The 26,930-nt window shown below is 42.3% G+C and overlaps 3 protein-coding genes and 1 long non-coding RNA gene across 8 annotated transcripts in view; 1 reads left to right on the forward strand and 3 right to left on the reverse strand.

The window, feature by feature from the left end:
* ATF6B (activating transcription factor 6 beta) overlaps nucleotides 1-3,772 on the reverse strand; it is a 25,569-nt gene extending 21,797 nt beyond the window's left edge. Inside the window, exons 1-3 of one of the 2 annotated variants that reach the window (XM_039336631.1) lie at nucleotides 3,299-3,772; nucleotides 2,219-2,322; nucleotides 1,292-1,376 (exon numbers count right to left, since the gene is read on the reverse strand). In XM_039336631.1, coding sequence (XP_039192565.1) covers nucleotides 1,292-1,376; nucleotides 2,219-2,322; nucleotides 3,299-3,383 — 274 coding nt within the window. In that variant the 5' untranslated portion in view covers nucleotides 3,384-3,772. The remainder of the gene's footprint in view (nucleotides 1-1,291; nucleotides 1,377-2,218; nucleotides 2,323-3,298) is intronic. The other variant, XM_039336632.1, reaches the window with a different exon arrangement.
* FKBPL (FKBP prolyl isomerase like) lies at nucleotides 3,571-18,104 on the forward strand. Of its 4 annotated transcripts, XM_039336645.1 has the most exons (4): nucleotides 3,572-3,773; nucleotides 11,716-11,909; nucleotides 15,284-15,337; nucleotides 17,082-18,104. In XM_039336645.1, exon 4 carries the CDS (start codon nucleotides 17,129-17,131, stop codon nucleotides 18,080-18,082), a length of 954 nt encoding a protein of 317 aa, XP_039192579.1. In that variant the 5' UTR covers nucleotides 3,572-3,773; nucleotides 11,716-11,909; nucleotides 15,284-15,337; nucleotides 17,082-17,128; the 3' UTR covers nucleotides 18,083-18,104. The 4 variants fall into 4 exon arrangements, with proteins under 4 accessions (XP_039192582.1, XP_039192579.1, XP_039192580.1 ...); XM_039336646.1 differs by lacking the exon at nucleotides 11,716-11,909; XM_039336648.1 differs by lacking the exons at nucleotides 11,716-11,909; nucleotides 15,284-15,337 and having other exon boundaries at nucleotides 3,571-3,773.
* Nucleotides 9,246-10,176, reverse strand: LOC120305198. Its single transcript, XR_005555950.1, has 3 exons — nucleotides 10,037-10,176; nucleotides 9,679-9,774; nucleotides 9,246-9,525 (listed from the first exon to the last, which is right to left on the reverse strand). It is a non-coding gene; the product is annotated as an uncharacterized LOC120305198 (long non-coding RNA).
* A 5,090-nt stretch (nucleotides 18,105-23,194) lies between the features above and the next one.
* The window catches only part of PRRT1 (proline rich transmembrane protein 1), a 44,341-nt gene continuing 40,605 nt past the window's right edge, over nucleotides 23,195-26,930 (reverse strand). The window contains exon 4 of the mRNA XM_039336649.1: nucleotides 23,195-25,157. Coding sequence (XP_039192583.1) covers nucleotides 24,981-25,157 — 177 coding nt within the window. The 3' untranslated portion in view covers nucleotides 23,195-24,980. The remainder of the gene's footprint in view (nucleotides 25,158-26,930) is intronic.

Raw genomic sequence — 26,930 nt, forward strand, 5'->3', positions numbered from 1 at the left:
CACTGCTACCTACCACAAATACTGTCTGCAATAGACCTTGCCCAACTAATCCTTTCCCAGAGCAGTTCCTATCACGCCTAAATATTTGATTTTGCAGTTTAACTATGCCACTTGAAGAACAGCTGGGAATGTGCCCCCATAGATTTGCAGTAATAATTAAATTTGCATAGGTACAGAATTCTAATTAAGAGGAAAGTGACTTGCAGTTCATGGACTTTTAATGGGTCCTGCAGCGCATCTACTCTTTAAGCAATATACCGCAGCCAAGATAATATCCAGACAACAGGACAAACTGTCAAGTCACAAGTTGCATGCAGCTTTCAGCCTCAATCAGGAAGGAAGTTAGACATGGGGAGGCGGGCAGAGGACAGGGAAGAGGAAAAAGTCTCTTATCTCCTCTGCTCTGCCTTCAAGGAGTTTAACTGTCAATCTGTTAGAAAAACTTGCTCCAGTTTTGTGATGCAAGACAGACACAACCTTATCTTTGCTCATTACAACTCTTACTGCACAAAAACTACTCCTAGGCAAATTATTGCACTGCCTAAACCAATTCTAGGAAGCAGAAATAAAAACTATTTTGCTGGATCAGATCAAAACCTCATGTGGGCAATGATCTAACGCGGTGCTTCTGGGAAGGCAGAAGGCCACAAAGACAAAATACATTTTTTCCCTCCCACTCAAAAGAATTTTGCTACTAAATATAGATACCTTGTCCAGCATTGTCTATTCCTGCTGGCAATGACTCACCAAAGTCTTCCTAAAGGTATATTTTTTAATAGGAGGTATCAGAGATAAAATCTAGGATTTCTAACATGTAAAATACTCGTCTCTGATCCTGTTTGCCAAATAGCAGTGAGTAGATAGGTATACATACATTTGTATTTAGCTGAGATGGTAGGATAGCCTAACATAAACCTCTTCCTTATGAATATCCTCCTACTCTTATCATTTCCAGAATGATACCATCTTTATTTTTTTTGCAGAAAATACAATCTTGCAACAATCATCTTAAAAATCAATGGCTCTTATAAAAACCTTTCTGAATTACAGCCTACTTAATCAGGTTCACCAGATCCCACAGAGCAGGGGTGTGAAACTGCCAGCCCAAGGGCTGATTGCATCATACGAATGCTGCGCCCACCCCAGCTCCGGAAATGCAAAAAAAAAAGTCGCGATACGTCATGACACGTCACGTGACGCGGTGAGTTTGACACCCATGCCACAGAGTATTCTCAGTTCTACAACAGGTTCTCAACAGCCTGCCTAGCCACAGCTTCATGAAAGTACTCACCTGGGAACAGAGATTCTTGCAAAGGATCCCAAAGTGGGTCTGGAGGCATAGTTTCCATGTCCAGATCAAACCCATCACCAAACTGCTGGTATAGAAAGGAAGATATAGAAAATAAAGCTTTTCATGTGTGGGAAACAATAAGCCTGATTCCTTTTAAAGAACAGAGTGTGATGGCAGTGAGTGGATATGTAACTGAGAAGGTATACAGGTAGTCCTCGACTTACAAGTTCATTTAGCGACTGTTCAAAGTTACATCGTCACTGAAAAAAGTGACTTATCACTATTTTTCACACTTAACTACCATTGCAGCACCCCCATGATCATCTGATGAAAATTCAGACAATTGGCAACTGACACATATTTATGACAACTGCAGTGTCCTGGGATCATGTGACCACCTTCTGCAACCTTCTGACCACCAAAGTCAATGGAAAAACCAGATTCACTTAACAACCATGTTACTAACGACAGCAATGATTCACTTAACAAAAGAAGCAAAGTTGTAAAATGGGGCAAAATTCACTTAACAAATGTCTCTCTTAGTAACATAAATTTCGGGCTCAATTGTGGTCATAAGTCGAGGACTTCCTGTAGTTTGGAGTTCCAGTTCAATCAGACTTTCAGGGCTAGAGATAATCTCCTTGGAAATGCAATCTAAAATTATACACATGGCATGCCAGTCATTGTAACTGGGAATATAATCCCCACAATATATTCTAATATGTAGGCCATATTGAGAACAAATAAAAAAACCCAAGTGACAGGGATGGGAGTGAACAAGAGGTTAAAGTATATTGAATTCAATTTTTTATAATGTTATAGAGGTGGGGATAGAAATAGAGACTTCAAATTGCTGAGAAGTGTATCCTACCATGGAGGCATACTGGAAAGCAAATAATATTCTTCTAAAAGCAAAGGTATTCTCACCGCAGAACAGGTACCATTATGGTCCATAATGCTGTGTTCAAGACAAGGGAAAAGTTCAGCTGCCACATCTCCATCATTATCCAAACAGCTGTAAAGACCTGCATCTGTAGGAAGAGCAGCACAGTGCAATTGGGTGAGGAATTAGCTGATTCAACCATGGGTTATCTCTAAATAATAATAATCAAACAATATCTGCTTATCCCAGGTCCTTGTGAAGGACCCAGTAGTGCAGGGGTCTTCAAACTTGGCCCTTTTATGACTTGTGGACTTCAACTCCCAGAATTCCTCAGCCAGTGTGCCTGGGAGTTGAAGTCCACAAGTCATAAAAGGGCCAAGTTTGAAGATCCCTGCAATAGTGGATAAAAATGTCAAATCCGGTTTAAACATCTAACCACAACCAGCGGTGCATTACACGGTTACATTTTTCCTCTCCCAATTTTATTTCCTTGTTCTTAGTTAAGCTGCCACCCAAGCCAGAACAAAACTGGAAATACAACTTATAGAAACCAGTTACAAAGAAGCATATGTTGCCATCTAATATAGTAACGCCACATAAAACGTGCACTTTCCAGGTGAATACCTTATAAGACCATGTGAATCTCTACTTGTTTTGCAGTGTATAAAATTGTTGCTATCATTTATACAATGCACCCTATTGTGTATAATAAAAACACAAAAAGACCACCTCCTCCTTCATCCATATGAGATCTCTTCCGTTTTGATAACCCTAGGCTAGTAAAAAAACAACAACATCTATACTGCAACACCTTAAAGATGAATAGCAATGCGCATTGAAAGAACATCCTGTTTAAAAAAGTTAATTTCTTATGCAATAATCTTTAACAGCCAAGAATCTGACAGACAGAAATGCAACAGGCGAAGCTCCTGCTTGGCGGAAAGTTATACCCCATTGCATACCGGCCTGATATCATCTGTTAAAGTCATAGAGTTTTCAACAGAGTATTTTTATATGTTAGCGGGGCCCCTCCGCAACCCCAGCCTTGAAACCCATGCATAGCCCAGGCCTATCGGCCCTGCCCCGTCCTTCGCCCCAGTATTGCCCCTCCTTCTTCTACTCACCCCAGTCCTCGCTGCTCAGCAGGTTATCTGCTCGGAAGCGGCTTGAATCGCTCAAAAGCAGCAACTCCGAAGCCAGCGCCGCCATCTTCCTTCCGCTTTTCCTATCCTATACCAACACCGACTTCCACCCAGTCGATTATTGCCATAGCAACACCGCGACCCAATAGAAATCCTCTTCTTTCCTCTTCTGCCCAACCATAAGAGAGATGAGGCGGGACCCGACCGGTATGCCCACCAACGGAACGGAATGGTATAGCGGAAGCGCATCGAAAAAGAAACGCGCATGCGTAAGTTCCGTCATGCGGCAAACTAGTGCCTCGAGGAGGAGTTTATAAGGGATTGTCAACGTTGAACGGAAGTGCGCGTGCGTAAACCAGACGGGGTTAGGCGCTTCTAGTGATGCCTTGAATTCTAGCACTACGGACAGATCTTGCTTCGCTGTGCGCCAACGAATTCTGTGAAGGTGGGGAACCAGGTAAGTCCGATCCCGACCACGCGCGATGGAGTATTTAAACGTGACGCGCGCATGCGTACGAAAAGCGTTTTCAAGGCTGAGAAGCGGCGCATGCGTCTGCTGCTTCTTTCGCTGTGATCCTGGGAATTGTAGTTTTTTGTTTTCACATTAAGATTTTTTTTTTTTTACAGTGTTGAGTGGGCTGTCTTAAAACCTATCTTTTTTAAATTCACGCCATTCAGAAAGAATACATTCTATTAGTGGTCAAATCAGTAATTTTAGTATTCTTATCTATAAAATTGAATTAATTAGCATTTTCTCTTAATTTCAATCCATTCAGTACTGTAACCAAATCTCACTGTGATTTACAGTGAATAAGCTGAGAATAAAAATGTAAACATTATAGATCTACCAGTTCCCCCATCCCCACTTTTGTGCTGTTGCAAAATCCAATTTTATGGATAATTAGGGTGTCGCTCTATTAAAGGATGGGTAAAATATTTGTGGAAATTCTCAATCATCCAGGTCATAGTTGTTTCAAAGGTGTTTTTTAAAAGGCAACTAGACTTTTTTCCCCCTGAGGAAGAAGTAGTTTCCTTTATCTACCTCCCCCCCCCACTCCACCTTGGGTTGCACAAAATAATGGAAGGCATAAAATGAATCTATCTGCCACCACATGCACAAGCATTTAAAAATGCACATAAACTTGCAGCTTTTGATTAAGATTCCAGCCAATTCAATTTTGCTGTACCTTAAAATAGTTCATCCAAAGAGATTCTTTCAGATTTCCTCATAAACCTGAAAAAAAATCATAGTGTGGCTGGTTTGTGGATCACTTCAAACAAAGGTCCAAAAGATTTTTGCTCAGTCCTAAAATGATCAGACTTTGTGAAAGTTAAAGCTTGATTTTTTTTAAATACTCTTACAATTCAGTGTCTAGATAATAGCAGAACCTTCATGGGTTCAGCACAGATCAAATTGTGTGTTAAAATTGTTTAAAGCAAATTAGAAATGGTATCTATGTGGAAAATCAACAGCTGCAGAATACAGGAATACATCTGTATCTGTTTGGGTCTTACATATTATTCTTCCATCTTTTTATGAATGAAATTCTTGCTTTTCTTTTCCTGGCTGCAATACTGTACAGTATTTGTCCTGTATTTATGTAACAAGCTTCTTTGGTTGGAGACTATTTTATTGTAGATACATGATTTTCTTAAAAAAATAAATGTTGCATAGTGGGTGAACATGTATTGCCTAACCGGAAAGATATAGTTTCTCAGTTTGTTGCAGCCATATTTTTATATTTACTTCCTTTTGTCAGGTGCTGAGTAGGTGGGATGTTGAATGATCCCTATATATTACTAAGCGCTTGATCCCACAACGAGAAAAAGCATTTTTTGGCTTAAGCATTCAAAAAAGAACACTCTAAAATGAAAAGAATCTGCCTAGTAACTGAATATTTTTGGATAGATAACATAATTCAAACACTAAAGATCTGGAAAATATTTTTAAAAAGAAAAACAGTAAACAGTTATGACAAAAATGCAACAAACCCTTGTTGCACTAAATAATGTATGTTCATGTGTATTTGTATAAATGTAAAAATAACAATATGCTATGAATAACAGATTATTAAATAACACAAGTAACAAAATAAGAAACGTAAGGTTCATGAAGATACAATTCACTATAACAATATAAAGCAGCATTTAAAACAAAACTGAATATGAAAACTTTAACAAACTTTATAATGTCAATCCACCAGTTTTTCCTCAAACCTGCTTGGTAAATCTCAAGTTATATTAAATAACAAATTAGATCCCTTAAACTTGTGATCCTTTTGCAAGACCAAATTTTTTTTATCTCCTGAGGGAGAGAAAACGTACAATTCCATTCCATTACAACAATTTGCCAAGTGAAATCTCTGTATCTACCAATCTCAGATTGCTCATTATTACTGTCAAAAAGAAATTAATGTGAATTCTACATTGCAAGATCAACCCCTCATCAGCAGCCAAAACACCTTTTGTAAACACTCTTTTTTTTTTTAATGCATGAAACACTTCTTTATTTAAGTTTGTTTTCATAGTGGAACAAGGAGAGAAGGACAGAATGGGGTTTTCTCGGGTCTGTTTCCTCCCTGCATCTGCAGGATTTTGTTAAACAAACCGTCATTCTCCGCTTTGCTGTCCTTTTTATTTTATTTCATCAAGATTTGGGTTCTTGAGTCCTATCTTTGGAAGCAGTCTCATGGGGTGGCTGGCTGGCTGAGGGAGGAATGGATGGAGACCCAACTGTTTTTTGGGGAATGCCTACAAGAAAAGACAGCAATGAGATACATCAGGGCCATCCAGCACCTAGCATAGCCTTTTCTTTTTTCTTTTTCATAGCTCTTCTGCAAAATTCCCATTATTCCCAACTCTTTTCACCTAAGCAGACTTTGCCAACTGACCGAGGTTGGCCATTGGAAAGGGAGTTATATCTATCTCACCAGTTTGTCATGTCTTGTTCTTGGAGGCCAACCTGCTCTCTGCCAGATCTCCATGGCGCAGGAACGATGCTATTCTGCTAGCCACATATCGGCAAGCTGAATTGGAAAGGAGAAAAAAAAAATTAAGAATGTCCTCCAAGATCTGGACCACCCGGACACCTTTTTGTAGTTGTTTTGGGGAATCTGATCTCTAGATGATGTTTGGGACAATCCTCCTCTTGTTCCTTCCAGCCTTAGAGATTCGTCTTCCCAGCTTTCTGCTTTTACCTGCCAGATTCCCTTCCTTTCCCCTCCCCCAGCCCCAACGTTGTGGCTTTCTGCCTTTTCCTTTCTGCAATCCTTCACCTACCACCAATTATGCGTCACACCATCCTTTTGAAGAAACGGGGTGCCGGTCAGCTAGGAAAGCTCCACTTTGTGCGGCAGAAATGGCTTTGACAAAAGGGAGGAGGCAGACGCGAAGGGTGGAGAGAAGCATTGTGGGAAATGTAGTTTTATTATCCCTGCAGGTTCAGGTCCAAAGATAGCACACTTTGATTAATGTCGGCAGCACTGCTGCTGTCTTTAATAATATCATGTGTTTGTGAGTGTGCGTGTGTGTGTAGTTATTTTTTTTTAAGGAGATAAAATTAACAACTAATATAAAGTGAAGAAAATAAAGGAAAAGTTCAACGTGCAAAAACCAGTTCTTCAAGTACGTACAACAAATCTTGATCTCATCTATAAGGTTTTAATTTTGCTCCTTCTTGGGATTAATTTTAAGACTGGAAAAAAAATCTGTGTTATTAATTTTCTGGCTTTCTCGTTCTATAGATTTTTCTCTCTAAATGTGTATGGTTTGTGCATGTAATTTATCCCACATTTCTGGATTTCTTTTTTTTCCCTCTCCCTCTAGTCTAGGATCCTCCAAAATGATCAACATTGAGTCACAAGGGTCGATGAGAGGATCCTTTAATATTAGGAATAGTAGTAATTGTATTTGTAGTACTCTTAGTTAAAATGGTATTTATTGAATTATTTTTTGTATAAAGTTTGGGGGATGATAAACAATTTGAAACTTCATGAAGGGTTTATTGAGCTGAAATTATTGTCATGCAAAGTTTGAACAGAGATCTGAGGCTTATCTCAAAATGAAAACGTCCTCCAAACTTGGTTGGGTTGCCATGTCTAGTTCACACAGATTTGAATATGGAATCATCAGTTAACTTTGTTTACATGCTAACCCAAAAGAACAGCGCTTAATCCAAAGGAAATTTTGGAGCATGGTTGAAAGGCAGTAAAATCAACTGTCTTTCATCAGAAATGGAAGGGACCTTGCATGTCATTTGCTCCAAGTACTGTTCAGGGCAAGATCTGCTACAGCATTTTGAACAGGTGTTTTAAAGCTTCCAGTGAAGGTGATTATACTGGTTCAGGAGGCAACCTACTGTATTCCATTGGTTGGTAAGTGTTACTGTCAGGAAATTCTTCCTCATATCCAACCTGAATCTGCTCCCTGTGGTCCCAACCCATGTTCTATTTCTGCCCTCTGTAGCCAAAAAAAGCAATTTTAGTCCCTCCTTTATATGACAACAACTCGTCACACAGTCTTCAATGCATTTACTTTTTTGCAGGTGCACTACACTGTTAGCACATATTCAACTCGTGATGTACTAGAACATCCAGATCTTTTATGAACCATAATTGAGGAAACATAATTCCTGAAAATAATACTGTAATAATAATAATAGCAATAATAAAAAAGTTGGAAGGAACCCCTGCTCAGGCAGGAAACCCTATACCATTTAAGACCAATGGTTGTCCAGTCTCTTCTAAAAAACGTCCAGTGTTGGAGATTCACCGCTTCTGGAGGCAGGTTGTTCCATTGGTTAATTGTTCTAACTGTCAGGAAGTTAGGTTGCTTTTCTCCTTGATTAGTTTCCACCCATTGCTTCTTCTCCTGCCTAACATTGCAACTGATCATAAGTCTCTTGCTAATTATTCTAATGTTGATGTTTGTACTCTTAACATAGAAACCATAGAACATAGGACAAGAACCTATATTTATGTAACAATTTTATTTAGTGGGAAACTGTATTTTATTATATATACATGAGGTTTTTTTTAAATGTGGTCTAATAGGTTAGCACGTATTGCCTAACAGGAAAGATATAAATAGTTTCTCAAATTATTGCCGCCATATTGATCTATTTACTTTCTTTCCTCAAGTGCCGAGTTGGTGGGATATTGAATGACTACTATACATTAATAAGCACTTGACCCCAGAGCAATAAGAAAAAAATCTTTTTTGGGGGGGCTTAAGCATTTAAAAATGAACATTTTAAAAGAAAAGATCTACCCAGTAAGAAGATTTTTGGATGCAAAGCAACATGTCAAACACTAATGTTTTGTAAATTTTTTAAAAAGAAAACAGTAACAAATTATGACAAAAATGCTGATGGAGTTTTGTTGTACTGCTTTTTTGTCCTTTTTCTCTTTGTTCTGGGGCATTAAAGTGATAGATGAACATATATGTATGTGTGTATATGTAAAAAAAGAATAAACTATTAATAAACAGATTAAATAATATAAGTAACATAAATAACTAAAATAACAAATGTAGGCTATCATGTAGATAAAATTCATTGTAATAGCATAAAGCAGCACTTAACAAAAATAAATATGAAATCTTTAAGAATCTTTAGTCTATGTCAATACATTTCTGTTTCTCATCCAACCTGCTTGGTAAATTTAAAGCTTTATTAAATAACAAACTAGATCCCTTAAACTTTGCTTCTTTTCTTGCAAGACAGAACTTCTTTATCTTCTGAGGGAGAGAAACTGAGGTAGAGTACTGTGTTTCCATTCCATCACCACAATTTGCAAACCCTTTCTCTGAAAGTGCCAATCTCAGATCGCTTCACATTGCCGTGGAAAAGAAATCAATGTGAATTCTACATTGGAAGATCAACCCCCTCATCAGCCACCAAATCACCTTTTGTAAACACTCACTCTGGTTGTTTTTTTTTTTTTAAAGCACGAAACACTTCTTTATTTAAGTTTATTTTCATAATGGAACAATGAGAGAAGGGACAGAATAAGGGATTCTCAGGTCTGTTAATTTCCTACAGCCGAAGGATTTTGTTAAACAAACCGTCATTTTCCGTTTTGCAGTCCTGTTTATTTTATTTCATCAGGAGTTTGGTTCCTGGGGTCTGACTTCAGAAGTAGCCACATGAGGATATTTTTTACTGGCTGAGCAAGGAGTGGATTGAGACCCTGCTGGCTTTTTGGGGATACCTGGCAAGAAAAAAATAGCAGTGAGATACATCAGGGTCATCTAGTTCCTAGCATAGTTTTTAACTCTTCCCCCCCCCCCCCCGCCCAGGAAACTTTGCCAACTGACTGGGGCTGGCCATTGGGAGAGAGGAGAGAGGGTAATCTCTATCTCACCAGCTACAGCTGTCCGGTTCTTGCAAGCCAACATGGTCTCTCCCACATCCTCAGGGCGCAGGAACGATGCTATTTTCCTAGCCACATAACGGCAGGCTGAATTGGAAAGGGGAAAAAAAAAATCAGGAATGTCTTTCAAGATCTGGACTATCTGGGCCCAGATTATTACCTTATGTAAGTTGGTTTGGGGAGTTTGATTTCCAAACGCTGTTTAAGTTAAACCCATTCCTTCCGAGATTTGTCTCCCCAGCTTTCTGTTTTCACCTACCAGGTTTCCCTGCTCCTCCCCCCTCCCCCCCCCCCCAGAAAGCAACTGCTGGCTCAGTTGCTTTCTTTTCCTTTTGAATTCTTCACCTACCGCCAATTACGAGTCACACCATCTTCTGGAAGAAATGCAGCCGCAATTAGCCTGGAAAACTCCACTTTGTACGGCAGAAATGGCTTTATCAAAAGGAAGGAAGGAGGAAGCAGATGGGCAGGATGGAGAGAAGCATTGTGGGAGACGTAGTTTTATTAACCATGCCGCTTCAGATCCACAGATGGCACACTTTGATTATTGTAGGCAGCAGCCACCAGGTCTGGTGCTGTTGTCTTTAATAACGTTGTATTAACTATTTATATTTTTTTTTTAAAAAAATTAAAAGTAGTTTAAAAACTAACGAGCCAGCTGGGGAATTCTGAGAGTTGCAGTCCACCCATCTGAAAACTGCCAAGGTGGAGGAACACGGAGCCACTATATTCCATTGGTTGACAGGTCTTACATCAGGAAATTCTTTCTCATATCCAACCTGAATTTGCTTCCCTGCAGTCCCAACCCATGTTCTATTCCTGCCCTCTGTGGCCAGAGAAAACAAATTTAATCCCTCCTTTATATGACATCAACTCTTCAAATATCTGAAGACAGCTTTGTCACAGTCTTCCATCAAAGCTTATTTATTTCTGCGAACTGCACTTCTATTCCTCTTAATACACCCCCAAATAGCATTTAACTTTTTGCAACTGCATTCCATTGTTGGTTTAATGTTCAGCTTGTGATCTGCTAGAACATCCAGATCTTTTACGAACCACAATTGAGGAAACATAATGCTTGTCTTAACACAAGGTTGCATCTGATCAATAGCCTCTTGCTAATTATTCTAACTTTGGTTGATATTTATACTCTAACATGGAAACCATAGCATTAGGACAAAAAGCTCCTAGACTTCAGGAACATTGTGACTTACAATAAGAAAGGAAATAAGATAGAAATCCGCATACTTTCCTCATTGTATTATTGATTTCAGAGTAACAGAGTTGGAAGGGACTTTAGAGGTTTTCTAGTCCAACCCCCTGCATGAGCAGGAGACCCTATACCAGGCGTGTCAAACTCAATTTCACTGAGGGCCGCATCAGCATTGCGGTTGCCCTTGGAGGACCGGGTGGGTGTGGCTAGAGAGGGTGCAGTCTACTGGGTGGGCATGGATGGAGTAGGTGTGGCCTACTGGGTGGGCGTGGCCAGTTCTACATCATTCGTGTCAAGGGTGCCTGTGGGGGCCTGGGCAGGAGTGGGACAGATCTGAAGGTCTCTGGCAGAAGGGGGTGGGACCGGGGCAAGTGCCAAGGCATGGTCCACCGGGGCAACTGCCAAGGTGGCCACCACAAAATTGTACATTGGCTCCCGGCTGGTCTGGGCCAGGGCCAGGGCCATGGCAATAGGGGCCGTTCCCTCACTGTTTCCAGGATGGCTTTGCGGGCCACATGAAACCACTTCACGGGCCGCATCTGGCCCCTGGGCCTTGTGTTTGACATGTCTGCCCTATACCATTCAAGACAAATGGCTGCCAGTCTCTTCTTAAAACCTCCAGTGATGGAGCGCTCACAATCTCTGAAAGCAAAGCTGTTCCACTGGTTAATTGTTCTCATTGTTAGGAAGTTTCTCCTTAATTCCAGGTTGTTTCTCTCCATGATTAGTTTCCATCATTAAACACATAATCATTAAACAGATTTATTAAACATGAATCGTTAAACAGAGGCATTGTCTCTCTTTAACATCCACAGTGAATCTATTATGACAAGATTAAGGAAGGATTGGAAGAGATGACCCATCAAATTTGAACTCATCAAGTTTGCAGACGACACCAAGCTGGCAGGAATGGCCAACACTCCAGAAGACAGGCTTAAGATACAGGAGGATCTGGACAGACTTGAACACTGGGCACTATCTAACAAAATGAAATTCAGTGGTGAAAAAAGTAAGGTTCTACATTTAGGCAAGAAAAACCAAATGTACAGGTATATTATAGGGGGGGGTACCTTTCTCAATAGTAGTAACTGTGAGAGGGATCTCGGAATCCTAGTGGACAATCACTTAAATATAAGCCAGCAGTTGCCAAAAGGGCCAACACAGTGCTAGGCTGCATTAACAGAGGAATAGAATCAAGATCACATGGAGTGTCAATACCACTTTACAATGCCTTGGTAATACTGCATCCAGTTTTGGTCACCACAGTGTAAAAAAGATGTTGAGACTCTAGAAAGAGTACAGAGAAGAGCAACAAAGATGATTAGGGGACTGGAGGGTAAAGCATATAAGGAACGGTTGCTGGAATTGGGTATGTCTAGTTTAATGAAGAGAAGGATGAGGGGGGACATGATAGCAGTGTTCCAATATCTCAGGGGCTGCCACAAAGAAAAGGGAGTCAGGCTATTCTCCAAAGCACCTGAAGGCAGGACAAGAAGCAACGGATGTAAAACAATCAAGGAGAGAAGCAACCTAGAACTAAGGAGAAACCTCCTGACAGTTAGAACAATTAACCAGTGGAACAACCTGCCTCCAGAAGCGGTGAATGCTCCAACACTGGAAGTTTTTAAGAAGAGACTGGACAGCCATTTGTCCGAAATGGCATAGGGTTTCCTGCCTGAGCAGGGGATTGGACTAGATGACCTCCAAGGTCCCTTCCAACTTTTTATTATTATTACTATTATTATTACTATTATTATTATTATTATTATCATCATCATCATCATCATCACTGAAATCATATTGAGGTTGACATGCTCCCATCTGAAAAGAGCAAACATAATCTCTTTGTTGGGTGAAAGTAGAGAAGGCTTAGCCTTAGGCTTACAAGACTTTCTCTTATAAAAAGGGAAAGAGAAAATAATAGAGGCAATTTTGTCCATTGTACTTGGTGAACTTCAGGTTGATGATGGTGAAAAAGGAAGGCCATTTTGATTTCTGGGGCTCAAATATAGATAAATCTGAACATATGCTGGAGGAATACAAACATTAAACCTAGAGAGGAAGGAAATGGCAAATTTAGGCAATAAGTACAGGTAGTCCTTGACTTGCAGGCACAACTGGGACCAGAATTTCCATTGTTAAGTGAGACAGTTGTTAAGTGAAGCACACTCTATATTACACCCTTTTTCTTACCCACAGTTGTTGCTATGGAAAATCACTGCGGTTAAGTCCATCACACAGTCATTAAACAAGTCCAGCCACTCCCTTTGATTTTGCTTCTTAGGAGCTGGCTAGGAAGATCACAAATGGTGATGCTACAGTTGTTGTAAATATATGCTGGTTGTCCAGTGCTTGAATTTTGATCATGTGACTGTGGGGATGTGACAGCCGTAAGTGTGAGGAATGGTCATAAATAATAAAAGGACTACTGGTATATTCCAGCCTTTATGGCAATTGTACATAAGAAGACCATTGACAACTATAACCCTGTGCTGTCAAATTTTTCTTGATATTATTTTGCACTCGCCTTGACAAAATTCTAGTACATAAGTATTCTAAGCATCTAAAAAAAAATACACAATAAGACTTTAGAGAGGACAAAAGCAACATTCAGTCTGAGACATTCTAATAGCTGTCAGCTGAGCTTTGGGAAGTGCTTGTTCTGAAAGAGGGCATGAAATTATTTAATTTCATTTTCAGCAGATAGGATACATCTAACAAACAAAAATAAAATATGTAATAGAGAATATATTGTAACTAGGAAGCAGCTGTCCCATCCCTATGAAAAATGAACATCAATTAATTGATTTAACCAGTTTGGGTTATGCAATATATTTACTTGAATATATTTATAAACATATGGGTATGCACATCTGCTGTATGTTCATACATGTTCATAAAGATAGGGAGGGAGGGAGGGAGGGAGGGAGGGAGAGAGGCTATTACTGGATGAAATAAAGATTGACAATTGTCTTAAGACCATAATCAGGAAGTTGAAATTCATATACTTTTTAAGCGTGGTATGAGTAGATGAAGGACTAGAAATATTGCTGTACTTGTCAAGGCTGAGTAAAAAAAAAAAAAGGATAATCAATAAAATGGATAGAGGAAAAGAGATGGCTGGAATGTCCTTGAAAGAGTTACAAATTATTACTGAAGATGGGTTGGAATTGTAAAGAAGTTCCTAGTTCAGACCTTAGATCAGTCCGAACCCCTAACAATAATAATAATAATAAAGTTGGAAGGGACCTTGGAGGTCATCTAGTCCAACCCCCTGCTCAGGCAGGAAACCCTATACCATTTTGGACAAATGGCTGCCCAGTCTCTTCTTAAAAACTTCCAGTGTTGGAGCATTCACGGCTTCTGGAGGCAGGTTGTTCCACTGGTTAATTGTTCTGACTGTCAGGAAGTTTCTCCTTAGTTCTAGGTTGCTTCTCTCCTTGATTAGTTTCCACCTGTTGCTTCTTGTCCTGTCTTCAGGTGCTTTGGAGAATAGCTTGACTCCCTCTTCTTTGTGGCAGCCCCTGAGATACTGGAACATGGCTATCATGTCCCCCCTCATCCTTCTCTTCATTAAACTAGACATTCTTACTTATCCACCAACTACTTAAGCTCTGTTATCTTCATCAGACCTTTCTCCTGGATAACAATGTCCCAGAATTTAAACAAATCACAAAATGATGGGAATCTCGGGGACTTTTTGAACTCATCTATCAGATCTTGCCTTCTTAAAAATAATTGCTAAACCTCAGTTGCTGGATGCCTTGACCAGAAGCTCCCTGTTGAGCCTTCAAGATCAAGAGAAGACCATAAATGATGGAGGATCCTCATACTCTTCTTATGAAGAGTATTATAGTCTCCTTATGACTATAACTTTATTGCTTGTATCTTACAATTTATATTGCTTTCAGTATCCTAGTATGATTTATGTTGTTTGCTGAGCTAGTATTCAATGACTATCACGAAGTGTTGCACCTTACGATGCGTGAAGTGTTGTATTTTATGATTTATGATTAATGTTTTGCTTTACGTTGTTTATGATCATGATTTATCACTCTGTACTTGTATGTACACCAAGAGCTTATGCACTGGAGACAGATTCCTTGTGTATCCAACCACACTTGGCCAATAAAGAATTCTATTCTATTCAAAATGAAGGAGGAGAGGGAGGATCAGAAAGCGTTTCCCTACTTTTTTCCAGGTTTTTCTTCCTGCCTGCCTCTAACCTGACTTCTTCTGAGGGATAGTCTAAACATACAATAGTTGCTAGGACAGGTGGTTGCTGAGGAAATGACGTTCCAGGGAGAAAGAAAGGGGGAAGGTGGATTGAAATTAGAGGACGTAATAGAGCCAGAAGCTAAATTGCACCATCTCTCCCCACAGCGGGTCTTCTCCATCCTGCGCCGAGAATGAAGCCTAAGAGAAAGGAGATGTGAGGTAAATCTTAATGGTGGATGGAAGATGGGTTTTAGGGTTTATCGGACTTTCACACACTCACTACTATGGGTGTAGGAGTGATCTGTTGGAAAAGCACATGCAAGGCAAGTGGACAGAGGATGAATGGGGACTGCCTGTTACTGGGTGTGTAAGATGTACATGTTAGTGTGTGTAATGTAGAAAAGACAGAGAAAATAAGCTAAAAATGCGCTCCCAGATACCAGTATTATGAAGCCACTGGTGAATGTGAGTATTATTGAAAGAGAATGATTTTTGTTTGTTTGTTTGTTTGCCTGCAGCAAATGTTAACAAACCCCACAGGGACAAATGCTTTAATAAAATGGAGAGGACAAGTAGAGAGCTCCATACAGTAACAACTGGATTAATTTATCCTTTTTAGGGTTTTTTATTTCTTCCTATAATCCATTCCGAGGCTTCATCGTCTTTGTTTTTCTTCATGACAATTGGTATGATTTAAAGCTGATGTTATTCCTGTTTTACAGGCATGGACTGAATGAGAAGCATTGTTTTATAGTTTTGAGATCACACAGTGAAACTTTACCTTAAGGCAGTGGTTCTCAACCTGTGGGTTGGGACCCCATTTGGGGTCGAACGACCATTTCATGGGGGTCGCCAAACAACGCAGTCCGCCATTTTTTCCCCCTTTTCCTTAACTGTGCTACTCCCTTTTATTCTATTGGCTTTTGAAAGCCAATAGAATAGACTCTCTTGCATAGAGTCTAATTCTATTGGCTTTCAAAAGCCAATAGGAATTGTCCAGGCTGTCTCTGCCCTGCTGAGCCCGCCAAAAGTCCCATTCTGCAAACGGTGCTGCACCAGTTGAGTAGTCCTCGATTTACGACGGGTTGAGTAGTCCTCGACTTACAACCGGTTGGTGGTCACGGCATTAAAAAGTTTGAGAACCACTGCCTTAAGGTGAGGTTTGGGGAAAAAAAGAAAAAGCAACTGGATTTGCATCCACCCCTCTAGCCACCAAATTATTTTGGTTTGATTCTCTCAGTTTATTTATACCGCTCCAATTTATAATGTGATTTGTTTGGTTCTGGTGTAATGCTGTGTAAATGCAACTTTGGCAATTCGTGAACCATGTTTTGTGGCTTACTATGTTTCACAAATCCAGTTGGCTTTTTTCAACAAACCATGGTTTAGTATGATACAAAGGGCTGAGTCAGAGAAGGATCTGGGTTGTTTGTAGGGTTGCAGGGAATAAAACTTCTATATGTCAACATCTGTATGTCAAATCCTGACATTGAGAACAATCAAATGGAATAACTTGCCTTTAGAAGCTATGGATCTCCATCACTGGAAGTTTTTAAGAAGAGATTAGACAACCATTTGTCCAGAATGGTATAGGATCTCCTGCTTGAGCAGGGGGTTGGACTAGAAGACCTCCAAGGTCCCTTCCAGCTCTATTATTCTGTATTCTATTCTGTATTCTTTAGAGAGAACTAACCTAGTACCAAGGAGAAATTTCCAGACAGAACAATTAACCAGTGGAACGACTTGCCTCCAGAGGTTGTAGGTGCTCCAACACTGGAGGTTTTTCCAAATAGATTGGACAACCATTGGTCTGGAATGATATAGGGTTTCCTACTTGAGCAGGGGGTTGGACTAGAAGACCTCCAAGGTCCCTTCCAGCTCTGTTATTGTGTTATTCTTTCCATGGTCTTCTTAATAATTCAACATTAGAATAAATCTCATTCTCTCTCTTGATGGGACCCAGGGCTTTCTCGTCACTCGACGTGGAACCTCCGGTTGAAGGAGAAAGGAATGGCAAGCTCAGAGAAAGCTTGTCTGAAGAGCCAGACTGCTGGAGAACAGGAAGCGGGCAAGAAGCCAGACCAGAGAATCCCCATCTGTGACGAAAGTATCCGAGGTGCATCCGTTGGGAATGAAAAAAAGGACCTTGGGTACCAGGTAAAAGAGAACCAACCGCTTCCTATCCAGTCCCAGCCAGGGATGTGCTGGGCTTGCCCAGATGGCACCTTTGTCAAGCTGATCCTAAAGGCTGGGACAGGTTTAGATAAACCAAAGGAAGGGTCCCTCTGCCAAGTCTTCATTGAGGCCAATCATGAAGGTCCCTTGAGCTACCCATCTTGCAGGTGGGCCGAAGTAGAGCTGGGTGGGGGTGACGCCGAATGGGACGGTGTGGTGGACCGTGGTTTGGAAACCATGCTGGCAGGGGAGCAGGCTGAACTGAGGTTGACAGCCGGCAGCACCATCACTGTCCAGTTGGCAAGCTTCACGGAAGCCAAAGACTCTTGGGAGATGAGCGCAAGTGAGAAGTGGGACTTGGTCCTCAGCAATAAAGAGCGCGGCAGTGAGCTGTACAGGGCGGGAGCCATTGAGGCAGCTGCCAGGCGCTACGCTAGGGCCTTGCGCCTGCTCGTGGTGGCTGCTCCTCCCCCGGATTATGACCAGATCAAGGCGGAGCTTCACACCAACTTGGCTGCCTGTCAGCTACGGTTGCACCAGCCGGCCAATGCCGCTCAAAACTGTTCCAAGACTCTTGTGCTCCAACCGGCCAACCCCAAGGCCTTGTTTCGTCGGGGCTTGGCCTACGATGCGATGAATGACCTGGAGGGGGCAGCGCAAGACCTAAAGGGCGTTTTGCGAGTTGAGCCAGGAAACCGAGCAGCTCGCCGGGAATTAGAAAGGGTTACTGAGCGGATCCGGGTGCGGGATGCTAGATTGGCTCAGGCCATGCAGAAAATGTTTGCTTGAATAAAATTATTTTACCACGTCAGTGTTGGGGGATTGCATTTTTCTTGTGATTCAGGTGAGCAACCGAAAAGAGGAACTGGTACTTGACATTATGAAGTTGATGGCTGGGCAGGATTAGCCTTTGGTGTCTTTGCACCAAACCGAACACCAGTTGCCTTTAACACACTTTCTTACTTATGGAAAAATCGACTGAATACAGATAGTATTCGACTTACGACCTACAAACTGACCCCAAAATGTATGTTGCTAAGTGAAACATTTGTTAAGTGAGTCTTGGCCCACTGTACGACTTTTCTTGCCACTGTTGTTAAATGAATCACCACAGTTATTAAGTTAGTAACACAGTAGTTAAGTGAATCTGGCTTCCCCATTCATTTTGCTAGTCAGAAGGTTGCAAAAGCGGGACTCTGCAACCGTCATAGATATGAACCAGTTGTCAAGCATTTTAATTTTGATCATGTGACCGTGGGGATGTGGCAACAGTCGTTAAGTGTGAAAAAACGGTCCTAAGTCCCTTTTTTCAGTGCTGTTGTAACTTTGAACGGTCTCTAAGTGAGCTGTTGTAAGTCAAGGACTACTTGTACATCACAGGATATCACACACAGGCTTGCTATGTAAATATGAAATTGGCTTTTGGCGTTCCAGTTCCTATAACTTTAAAAACAACACCTTTTTAACCCTAATGAGAAATATGTGAGTTGCACTTAATGGACTTTCAGCAATTCAAGTGATTTTTATAAGACGGTCACTTTTGAATCATGGCTTTTGTGTAGAACCATTAATCGTTTGCTTTGTGTGTATATGGTAGGAAATCAGGAGGGCGGAATGACAGGTGAGAAGGACCAGAGCAATTGGATCCTGTTTGTACCAGCATCCCGTGGCCAGGCACCCTGAGAAATATAAGATTACTCCCAAACATCTCAAGAGTTCTCAAAACATCTTGGCGAGCTCCGGTTGGCTGGAAGCGGATTGGTCACAGGGGGAGGGATGGGCTGTGGACAAACGTATAACTTTTTTTGTATCTAGAGAGCGCAGGGAGATTTCAGAGCTGGCTTTACTTTCCTGCAACCAGCATCCTTAGTAAAAGAACCCTTTGCTTTAACCGAATGGAGCTAGTGATGGCGAACCTTTTAGAGACCAAGTGCCCCAAAACTGGCCCCGCCCCCACTCCACCCCCTGCCCTGCCCCCGCTCTGCTCCACCCCGCCTGCCCGCAGGGTCACTCACTGCCTCCAGCGCCCACTGCAGATCACCTAGGCAGCCCAGCAGTGCCATGGCGGCCATGTCCTTTCCCCGCACCCTGCAGCATCAACTGTGCGTGATGGGGCATGAGAGCAGAGTCTTGTCTACGCTGCCTGGCTGCCATATCCTTCGCTCCGCTACTCTGCATGGGCCACGCTTGGGGGTAACTCTCCACTGGGGGGGGCTGCTGGTGAGGAGGGGGTCGCGGGGAGAGGCAAGGCTGGGGCAACAGCATGTATGCCCACAGAGAGGGCTCCGAGTGCTGCTTCTGGCACCTGTGCCATAGGTTCACCACCACTGGGCTAATCTTTCCTAAGGGATTGGACCATTAATAAGACCAATGGAATTTAAGTCAGGGAAGACAGATGACATTTCCCTTATTCCTTCCCTACACAACTCATGCTCAAAGCTTCACGCACAATACATTGTGACTCTAGGTTCAAGCTGCACAAGTACAAATGGGGAATTTTGGGGGAGACTTTGTATAGAAGCCACAGTCCTCAAAGTAGGAGCCTTTATAATAATACGGGGTTTTTTTCCCCCAGACAAATTTCTAACCGTTTCAGTTGTGAAGATTAACAAGAAAAAACTTTGCTTTGATAAAATTACAGGAAGAGCAGAAAAAAAAAAAGATCAGGCTTAAAAGTTTGATGGGGATTTGGGAACCTATCAGTTGGGCAAATTAGACTAAATTACTCCATTTTTAGCAAAGAAACAGCATTTTCAGAGCTGCTTTAAATCACCTTTTGTGGCCCATTAGAGCAGGGCTTTTTAACCTTTTCACCCACTATCACTTTTAGGATATTGCAATATCCGAGTACCACCAGTCGCCTAGCAAGATGTCAAAAACTTGATGACCAAAAAAAGGAAAAAAGTGATAAAGTACAGGTAGTTCTCGACTTACAACCGTTTGCTTAGTGACTGTTCGAAGTTACAATGGCACTGAAAAAAGTGCCCCCAAAGCCACAGCTGAGCAAGACACCTGCCTACTCACCCAGCCGCGCTCTTCCTCCTGTCTGAGGTTTTCATTGTTGTGAGCATTTCTGTTGAGGATTGGCAGCAAGGGTGGGGTAGGGGGGTATTTAGTTTTTATCCTCCCCGTCTGCTGGGTGGTTGCAGCAGGTTTTGGTCACTTCACATGACCCTGGGACACTGTGACCGTCATAAATATGAATCAGTTGCCAAGCATCTGAATGTAAATCACAAGAGCCTGGAGAGGCTGCAACATTCCAGCTGATCGGCGCTTCTTCTGGGCTCAGCAGAAGTGCCAGGATCAGTGCTGTTTTCCAGCTGATTGGTGCTTCTTCAGGGCTCAACAGAAGCACCAGGATCAGCGCAGAGCTCTAGCTGGAGCCTGGTGCTGATCCTGGTGCTTCCACTGAGCACTGACAGCCCCAAAGAAGTGCCGATCAGCTGGAAAGCAGCACTGATCCTGGCGCTTCCGCTGAGCCCTGACAGCCCTGCAGCTCCAGCCATCTCTCGCTCAGGCTTGTGCGGTGCTGCCACCGGTTCAGCTCATTCCCCTCCCCCGCTACCACTTTTTCTAGGATCATCACGTATCACCTGCCAGGTGCCAATGTACCACAGGTGGGACCCGTACCACTGGTTGAGAAGCCCTGCATTAGAGCACAGTCCTCGTATCATTTGGGGAAGGAGGAAGAAATGGTACAGGTAGTCCTTGACTTACAACACAGCTCATTTGGTGACTGAAGTTGCAGCAGCACTGAAAAAGGTGGCTTATGACTTTTTTACACTTAACCTGTTGCAACATCCCCATGGTCACATGATCAAAATTCAGATGCTTCACAACTGACTCATATTTATGACAGTTGCAGTGTCCTGGGGTCATGTGATCCCCTTTGGTGAACTTCTGACAAGCAAAGTCAATGGGGAGGCCAGGTTCACTTAACAACCACGTGACTAGCTTAACAACTGCAGTTATTTACTTAACCACTCTGGAAAGAAAGGTCACAAAATGGGGCAAAACTACTTAACAACTGTCTCACTTAGCAGCAGAAATTTTGTCAGAAGTCAAGGACTACCTGTATTTTGAAAACTTGCACGTTGGAAAGCAAAAGTAGCAAACTATATGCAAATTTATAACACAGGCAGAATTTTGGGTGGGGCACTTGTTTACATAGCAGTGAAGAAATCTGATTACAGAATTCATATTTAAAAAACAAACAAACAAACAAACAAACAAACTTGAAGATGTGATGCTCAGCTGGAGAGTCTGCTGTAATGGAGGAAAGTCAAAATCTCCCACCTTCCTTACTATTATCATAGTTTTTCCCAGTTTCCTCCTTGCTCTTCTGGGGCTGTTACATGCCCAGCGAATTGCTTTAAATCCATACATATCCCTTTTTGCTGTTTCTAAGCAACCATCTCCTAAGAGACCGCAGAACTTGGGGATGGTAAGCCAGTGGGGGGGGTGAGAAAAAAATTCACTGGAGTGAAAGAAAGGATATCGAACCTTCTCATTATAAATACAATTACATCAGATGCTGGGAATCAAATGTCTTTATTAACAGAGATTCTGTAACCATGTCACTTGCAAACAGAGATAGAGTATAGAGTCTAACATCCAAGGGGGGGGGAAGGGGAAATGAATGGGAAGTTCATATGACAATATGAGATTTGGCACAGAGACGACGGGAGGCCTTAAAAATGCAAAATAATGCAATTTTTTTTCTATACTGAAGCCTCCCCATGCCTGATCCCTGAAACGCACAATGTTGAGTGTCCATTAAATCATCCGACCAATTTTGGTCGATGCAACTTAGCAATGGTCTACTTATTAATCAGAATGAGGCACGTGTCAAAGTCTCAGTCGTCTCATGTCCATTTGTAAATTAAAGGAGCTGTTTCTGTAAATTGTTCTGTTTATATCAAACTACTTGCATGTAATAAACCAGCACCTCAAAAAGGACAGTATTGGTATTTCTTCTATGCTAATTTACTACCTGCAGGATCATTCATAGAAAAGAGTATTCAAAAATATCCCACATTCACTTCCAGATTGAAATAAGGTAAGATTCTGTCACCACATCTAGTGGGCATCATATAGAATATCTCCAGAATCAATTTGCACATCCCAAAAGGAGTGGATTAGAGACCATTGTCTGATTACGGACCATAGGTGTGGGTTGCAATTTTGAGTATTTTTCCCAAATCCTCCCTGAAAAACTAGTTAGTAGCAATAGCCGGAATAGTTCGGTCCTTCTCTTAGCTTACTACAGGTAATCCTGAAGTTATGACCGTAATGGACCCTACCCACCATGGCCATAAAGCAGGTCAGTCACACGACTAACCCAACTTTATGAACTTTTTTGTAAGCCGTAATTTGAGGACTATCTGAATTAAGCTGTTCTGTTGATTACGTTTTTTTAAAGTAAGCCTGAGGTAGGTTAGGGTGACAGATGATCAGACAACTAAATGTGGTAGCCAAATAAGGGTGTAAAAACTTTGTCTAACTCCAGTTATCTAACGTGCTACCTTGGCGCTACTTGCTGGTTAATATTTAAAGTTGGGGGATATATATGTATGTATGTATGTATGTATATGTATGTATGTATGTATATGTATGTATGTATGTATATGTATGTATGTATGTGTGTGTGTGTGTGTGTGTGTATGTGTATATATATATAGTATATATATATATATATATATATATATATATATATATATATATATAGGGAGGGGGGTTGCTAACAAAGAATTAAGAGAGACTGGAATAGCTATTTCAAGCTAATTAGTTCTCATCAGCCAGACATACCCTTCTGAGATTCGAACCTGGGCTGCTTGCACGTTAGGCAGTTGTTTGACCTCTAGGCCACAGGCTCTTTCTCAGTTTGTCAGCTGTGTGAGGGAGGGAAGAGACAGGGGAGGAGAATTACCTTGAAGGTTTTTTGATGCACCCTGTCGGCCCAAATATTTTTGATGCACCCTGTTGGCCCAAATATTCCTTTCTCCCGTATTTGGGCTGACAGGGTGCCACTTTCTGTAATGGTGCAGCCCATCCTATTGTCTCATCATCACATTCAGGACCAGACATCACTGTGTAATTTAGCATAGGATGCTATAAAAGCATCTTTTCTGAAATCCTCTGGATTTTCCTCTAGGTTGGACATTATCTGCTTCCTGGAAATGGCCACATTGGACCGCCCCGCCCCCCTCCACTGATGGACAGTTGGATTTTTTTGCTGCATCTTTCCTCTTCCAGTTACTTATCATCTCCTCACCCCCTCTGTCTTCTAGATCAGTTAGATCTTGCAATTTTTCTGATGCCATTGTGCTGGCTGCTCTCCAAAGTATTGATACGATCAAAGAATTGTCTAGCAGTTCTTATTACCCCCCCCACACACACACACACTTTCCCTATCTTTTTTTCTTCCTTGGCTTGAAGCTTAATGTAATGTATGCCTTTGCCTAAGCCAGCCTGGACATCAGCTAGTAGGAAAAGAGTTGGCTTGTTGAATACATGTCTAAAAGGCAACCAGACTCTCTAAGCCCATCTGTTAAGAATATTGTGAAGATATCGTAAGTATGTGGATTGCAGAATTTGGAGCCAGATGGGAAGAAATCAAACTAAGTACAAAGTTTTTTTTTTTTAAAAAAACCAAACGTTTCACAGTCCTCTCCAAGGAAGAAATGAAGAACGACAGTGTGAAATGAAAGGTATAAAAAGAACGATGCTTTAAGCTCTACGAAACGGAACTTTTAAAAAAAAAGCCTGTATTAAAAAAAAAGCACTTGCATGCTTACCAAATGCAACATCTCTAAACAGCGTATGAAAATATATGCCTTCCTAATTACAGATGGTGATTTGTTTCACTTAGCATGGAAGCAGCGGTTCCTTTGCACCGCAAATAAAACAGGGAAGTAGCCAATCAGGCTCTCCAAATGTTGGGTGCTTCTCCATCTATTGCAGTGGTTCTCAACCTTTCTAATGCCGCGACCCCATAATACAGTTCCCCATGTTGTGGTGACCCCCAACCACTTATACATCACCGGGTGCCAGGGGCGTGGCCAAAGAAAAGGGGAAAATGGCGGACAGCCTTGTTTGGCGACCCCCGTGAAATGGTCGTTCGACCCCAAATGGGGTCCCGACCCACAGGTTGAGAACCACTGATCTATTGCAAAGGTGGAGAAAGGGAAGCAGCTGATGAAAAAGAACAATGGGGGCAGAGAGACAGGGCTTTACTGAGACTGCACTGGCGCCCCGGGTCCATACAAGGGCAGCACTAGGCATGCAAACACAGCGGGAGGAAGATGGTTATTTCTTGGTTACAGAAGGCGGAGCCTACTCCTCAGGAAGGAAGGAAGCAAGCAACGTATTCTGGGAAAGGAACGAACAGAGAACAAGCATTTCGCTAGGAGCCTTAGCTTATGGAGCACGTCTGAATGGCGTCACTTGGAAGTCATTCTGCTGAGTCGGTGCAGCTAGCAAGGCCAACAACAGCCAAGGATGAAAGTGGGCGGAGAGTAGGGTGGAGAAGGGTTGCCAAGCATTCTGAGTGTCGTTGGCAAGGGTGAAGACAGAGGAGAAGGAGGGGTGGCTGTTGCCAAGGACCATCCCCGGGGGTGGCTGTTGCCAGGGCGGTTGTGACCAGTTGTCAGGGTGCAGGAGTAGGCCGAAGAGAGGCGATTGGTCACTAGCGGTCCCAGTCGTTGTCGTGGTGCTGAGCGGCAATGATGATCACCACCGTAAGGATGGTGCACAGGACCATGGCGGCGATGCCCACCGCCAGGCTAATGAAGGAGAAGTTGCGGGCCTCCCGGGAGGCAATTTCTGCCGATACAATGTCGCCACGGGCAACAGCAGTCCGCACCTGATGGAGAGAACAAAGCGTGGGAACAGGAGGAGAACACAGGCGCTGCAGCTGTAAAACACGTCCGGCACATGACACAATATATGCCTCCCCATTCACTGTATCTTAACACTCTCTTCAATAAACAGTAAAAGCTGGAGTATAAGAGATGAACAATCATTTATAGACTACAGGGAAAGGAATATATTCTTCTGTGCCTTCCTCTTAAGTGTGAGACCCTCTCCCTACTTATAAAAATTAATTTTTATTTTATTATTTATTTTTATAAATAACTCAAGGCAGCAAACATATCTAATACTCCTTCCTCCTCCTGTTGTACCTACAACAACAAATCTGTGAGGTGGGTCGGGCTGAGAGAGGATAACTGGCCCAAAGTCACCCAGCTGGCTTTCATGCCTAAAATAGGACTAGAATTCACAATCCCCCAGATTCTAGCCTGGTGCCTTAACCGCTACAGCAAACTGGTCTATTAATTTCAATTAATCATATGAATGAATCTTCTACTCTGGAAATTCTTGCTGCCATGTTAGTTTTCCTTATGGAAGCGCGTGAGGGAAGAGGACAGTCAGTTTCTTGATTATTATTATTATTATTAATAATAATAATAATAATAATAATAATAATAGTAAAGTTGGAAGGGACCTTGGAGGTCATCTAGTCCAACCCCCTGCTCGGGCAGGAAACCCTACACCATTTCGGACAAATGGCTGTCCAGTCTCTTCTTAAAAACTTCAAGGGTTGGAGCATTTACTGCTTCTGGAGGCAAGCTGTTCCACTGATTAATTGTTCTCACTGTCAGGAAGTTTCTCCTTAGTTCTAGGTTGCTTCTCTCCTTGATTAGTTTCACATTCCTCAGCATACATAACCCTCCCTCCTTTTTTTTTTTTTCCTACCGCAATCTTTTTCAACTAGGGTGACTTGAAGATATCTGGACTTCACATCCCAGAATTCCCCAGCTGGCATGCTGGCTTTGGGGATCCTGGGAGTTGAAGTCCAGACATCTTCATGCTGACAACATTGAGAAACACTGTTGTAAAATACGTTCAGCGGAAAGGGAAGGACCAAAACTTGGGTTTCCCTATTCCAGCACAAGCACCTTCATCACTGAGGATGAGGAGGGACTGGCCCAAAGCCCCTCAGGGAACGCTGATGGCTCTCCCCACTTCTAATCTAGCACTTTCATCGTTTTTTCAGCTCCAGGTGTGGGAGAAAGGGACTGGCTGAAAATCCCCAGGAAACATCCATGGCTCAAGAGGAATTAGAAACTGTGTCTTTCCAATCTTAGTCCTTCACCACTTCCTCACGCTCAGAGTTGTGTGAAAGTGCCCGTTGTCATATGGGTAGCCCAGAACTTTCTCTTAAGGCAGTGATGGCAAACCTTTTAGAAACTGAGTGCCCAAAAACCACCCTGCCCCCCACCGGGACACCCACTGCCTCCATGTCCTGCCGCAGATTACCCAGGTGGCCCTGCAGCACCATGGTGACCACACCCTTCACCCATAGCCCGCAACATCATCTGCGTGCGACGGGGGTGAGGGTGGAGTCTTGTCCCTGTTGCCCGGCTGCCATGTCCTTGGCTGCGCTGCTCCGCACAGGCCACGCATGGGGGCGACCCTCCAGGGGGGGCTGCTGGTGAAGAGGGGGCTACAGAAGGAGGCGGGGCTGGGACAATGGCACACATGGCCACAGGACTATGCGTGCCACCTCTGGCATGCATGCCATAGGTTCATCACCACTGTCTTAAAGCCTCAGTTCTATGCCTTTGTTATGAGA

Source organism: Crotalus tigris, unplaced genomic scaffold, assembly GCF_016545835.1.
Source record: "Crotalus tigris isolate CLP2741 ecotype Arizona unplaced genomic scaffold, ASM1654583v1 scf7180000017666.379230911805:20528666, whole genome shotgun sequence".
In the NCBI taxonomy this organism is placed as follows: Eukaryota; Metazoa; Chordata; class Lepidosauria; order Squamata; family Viperidae; genus Crotalus; species Crotalus tigris.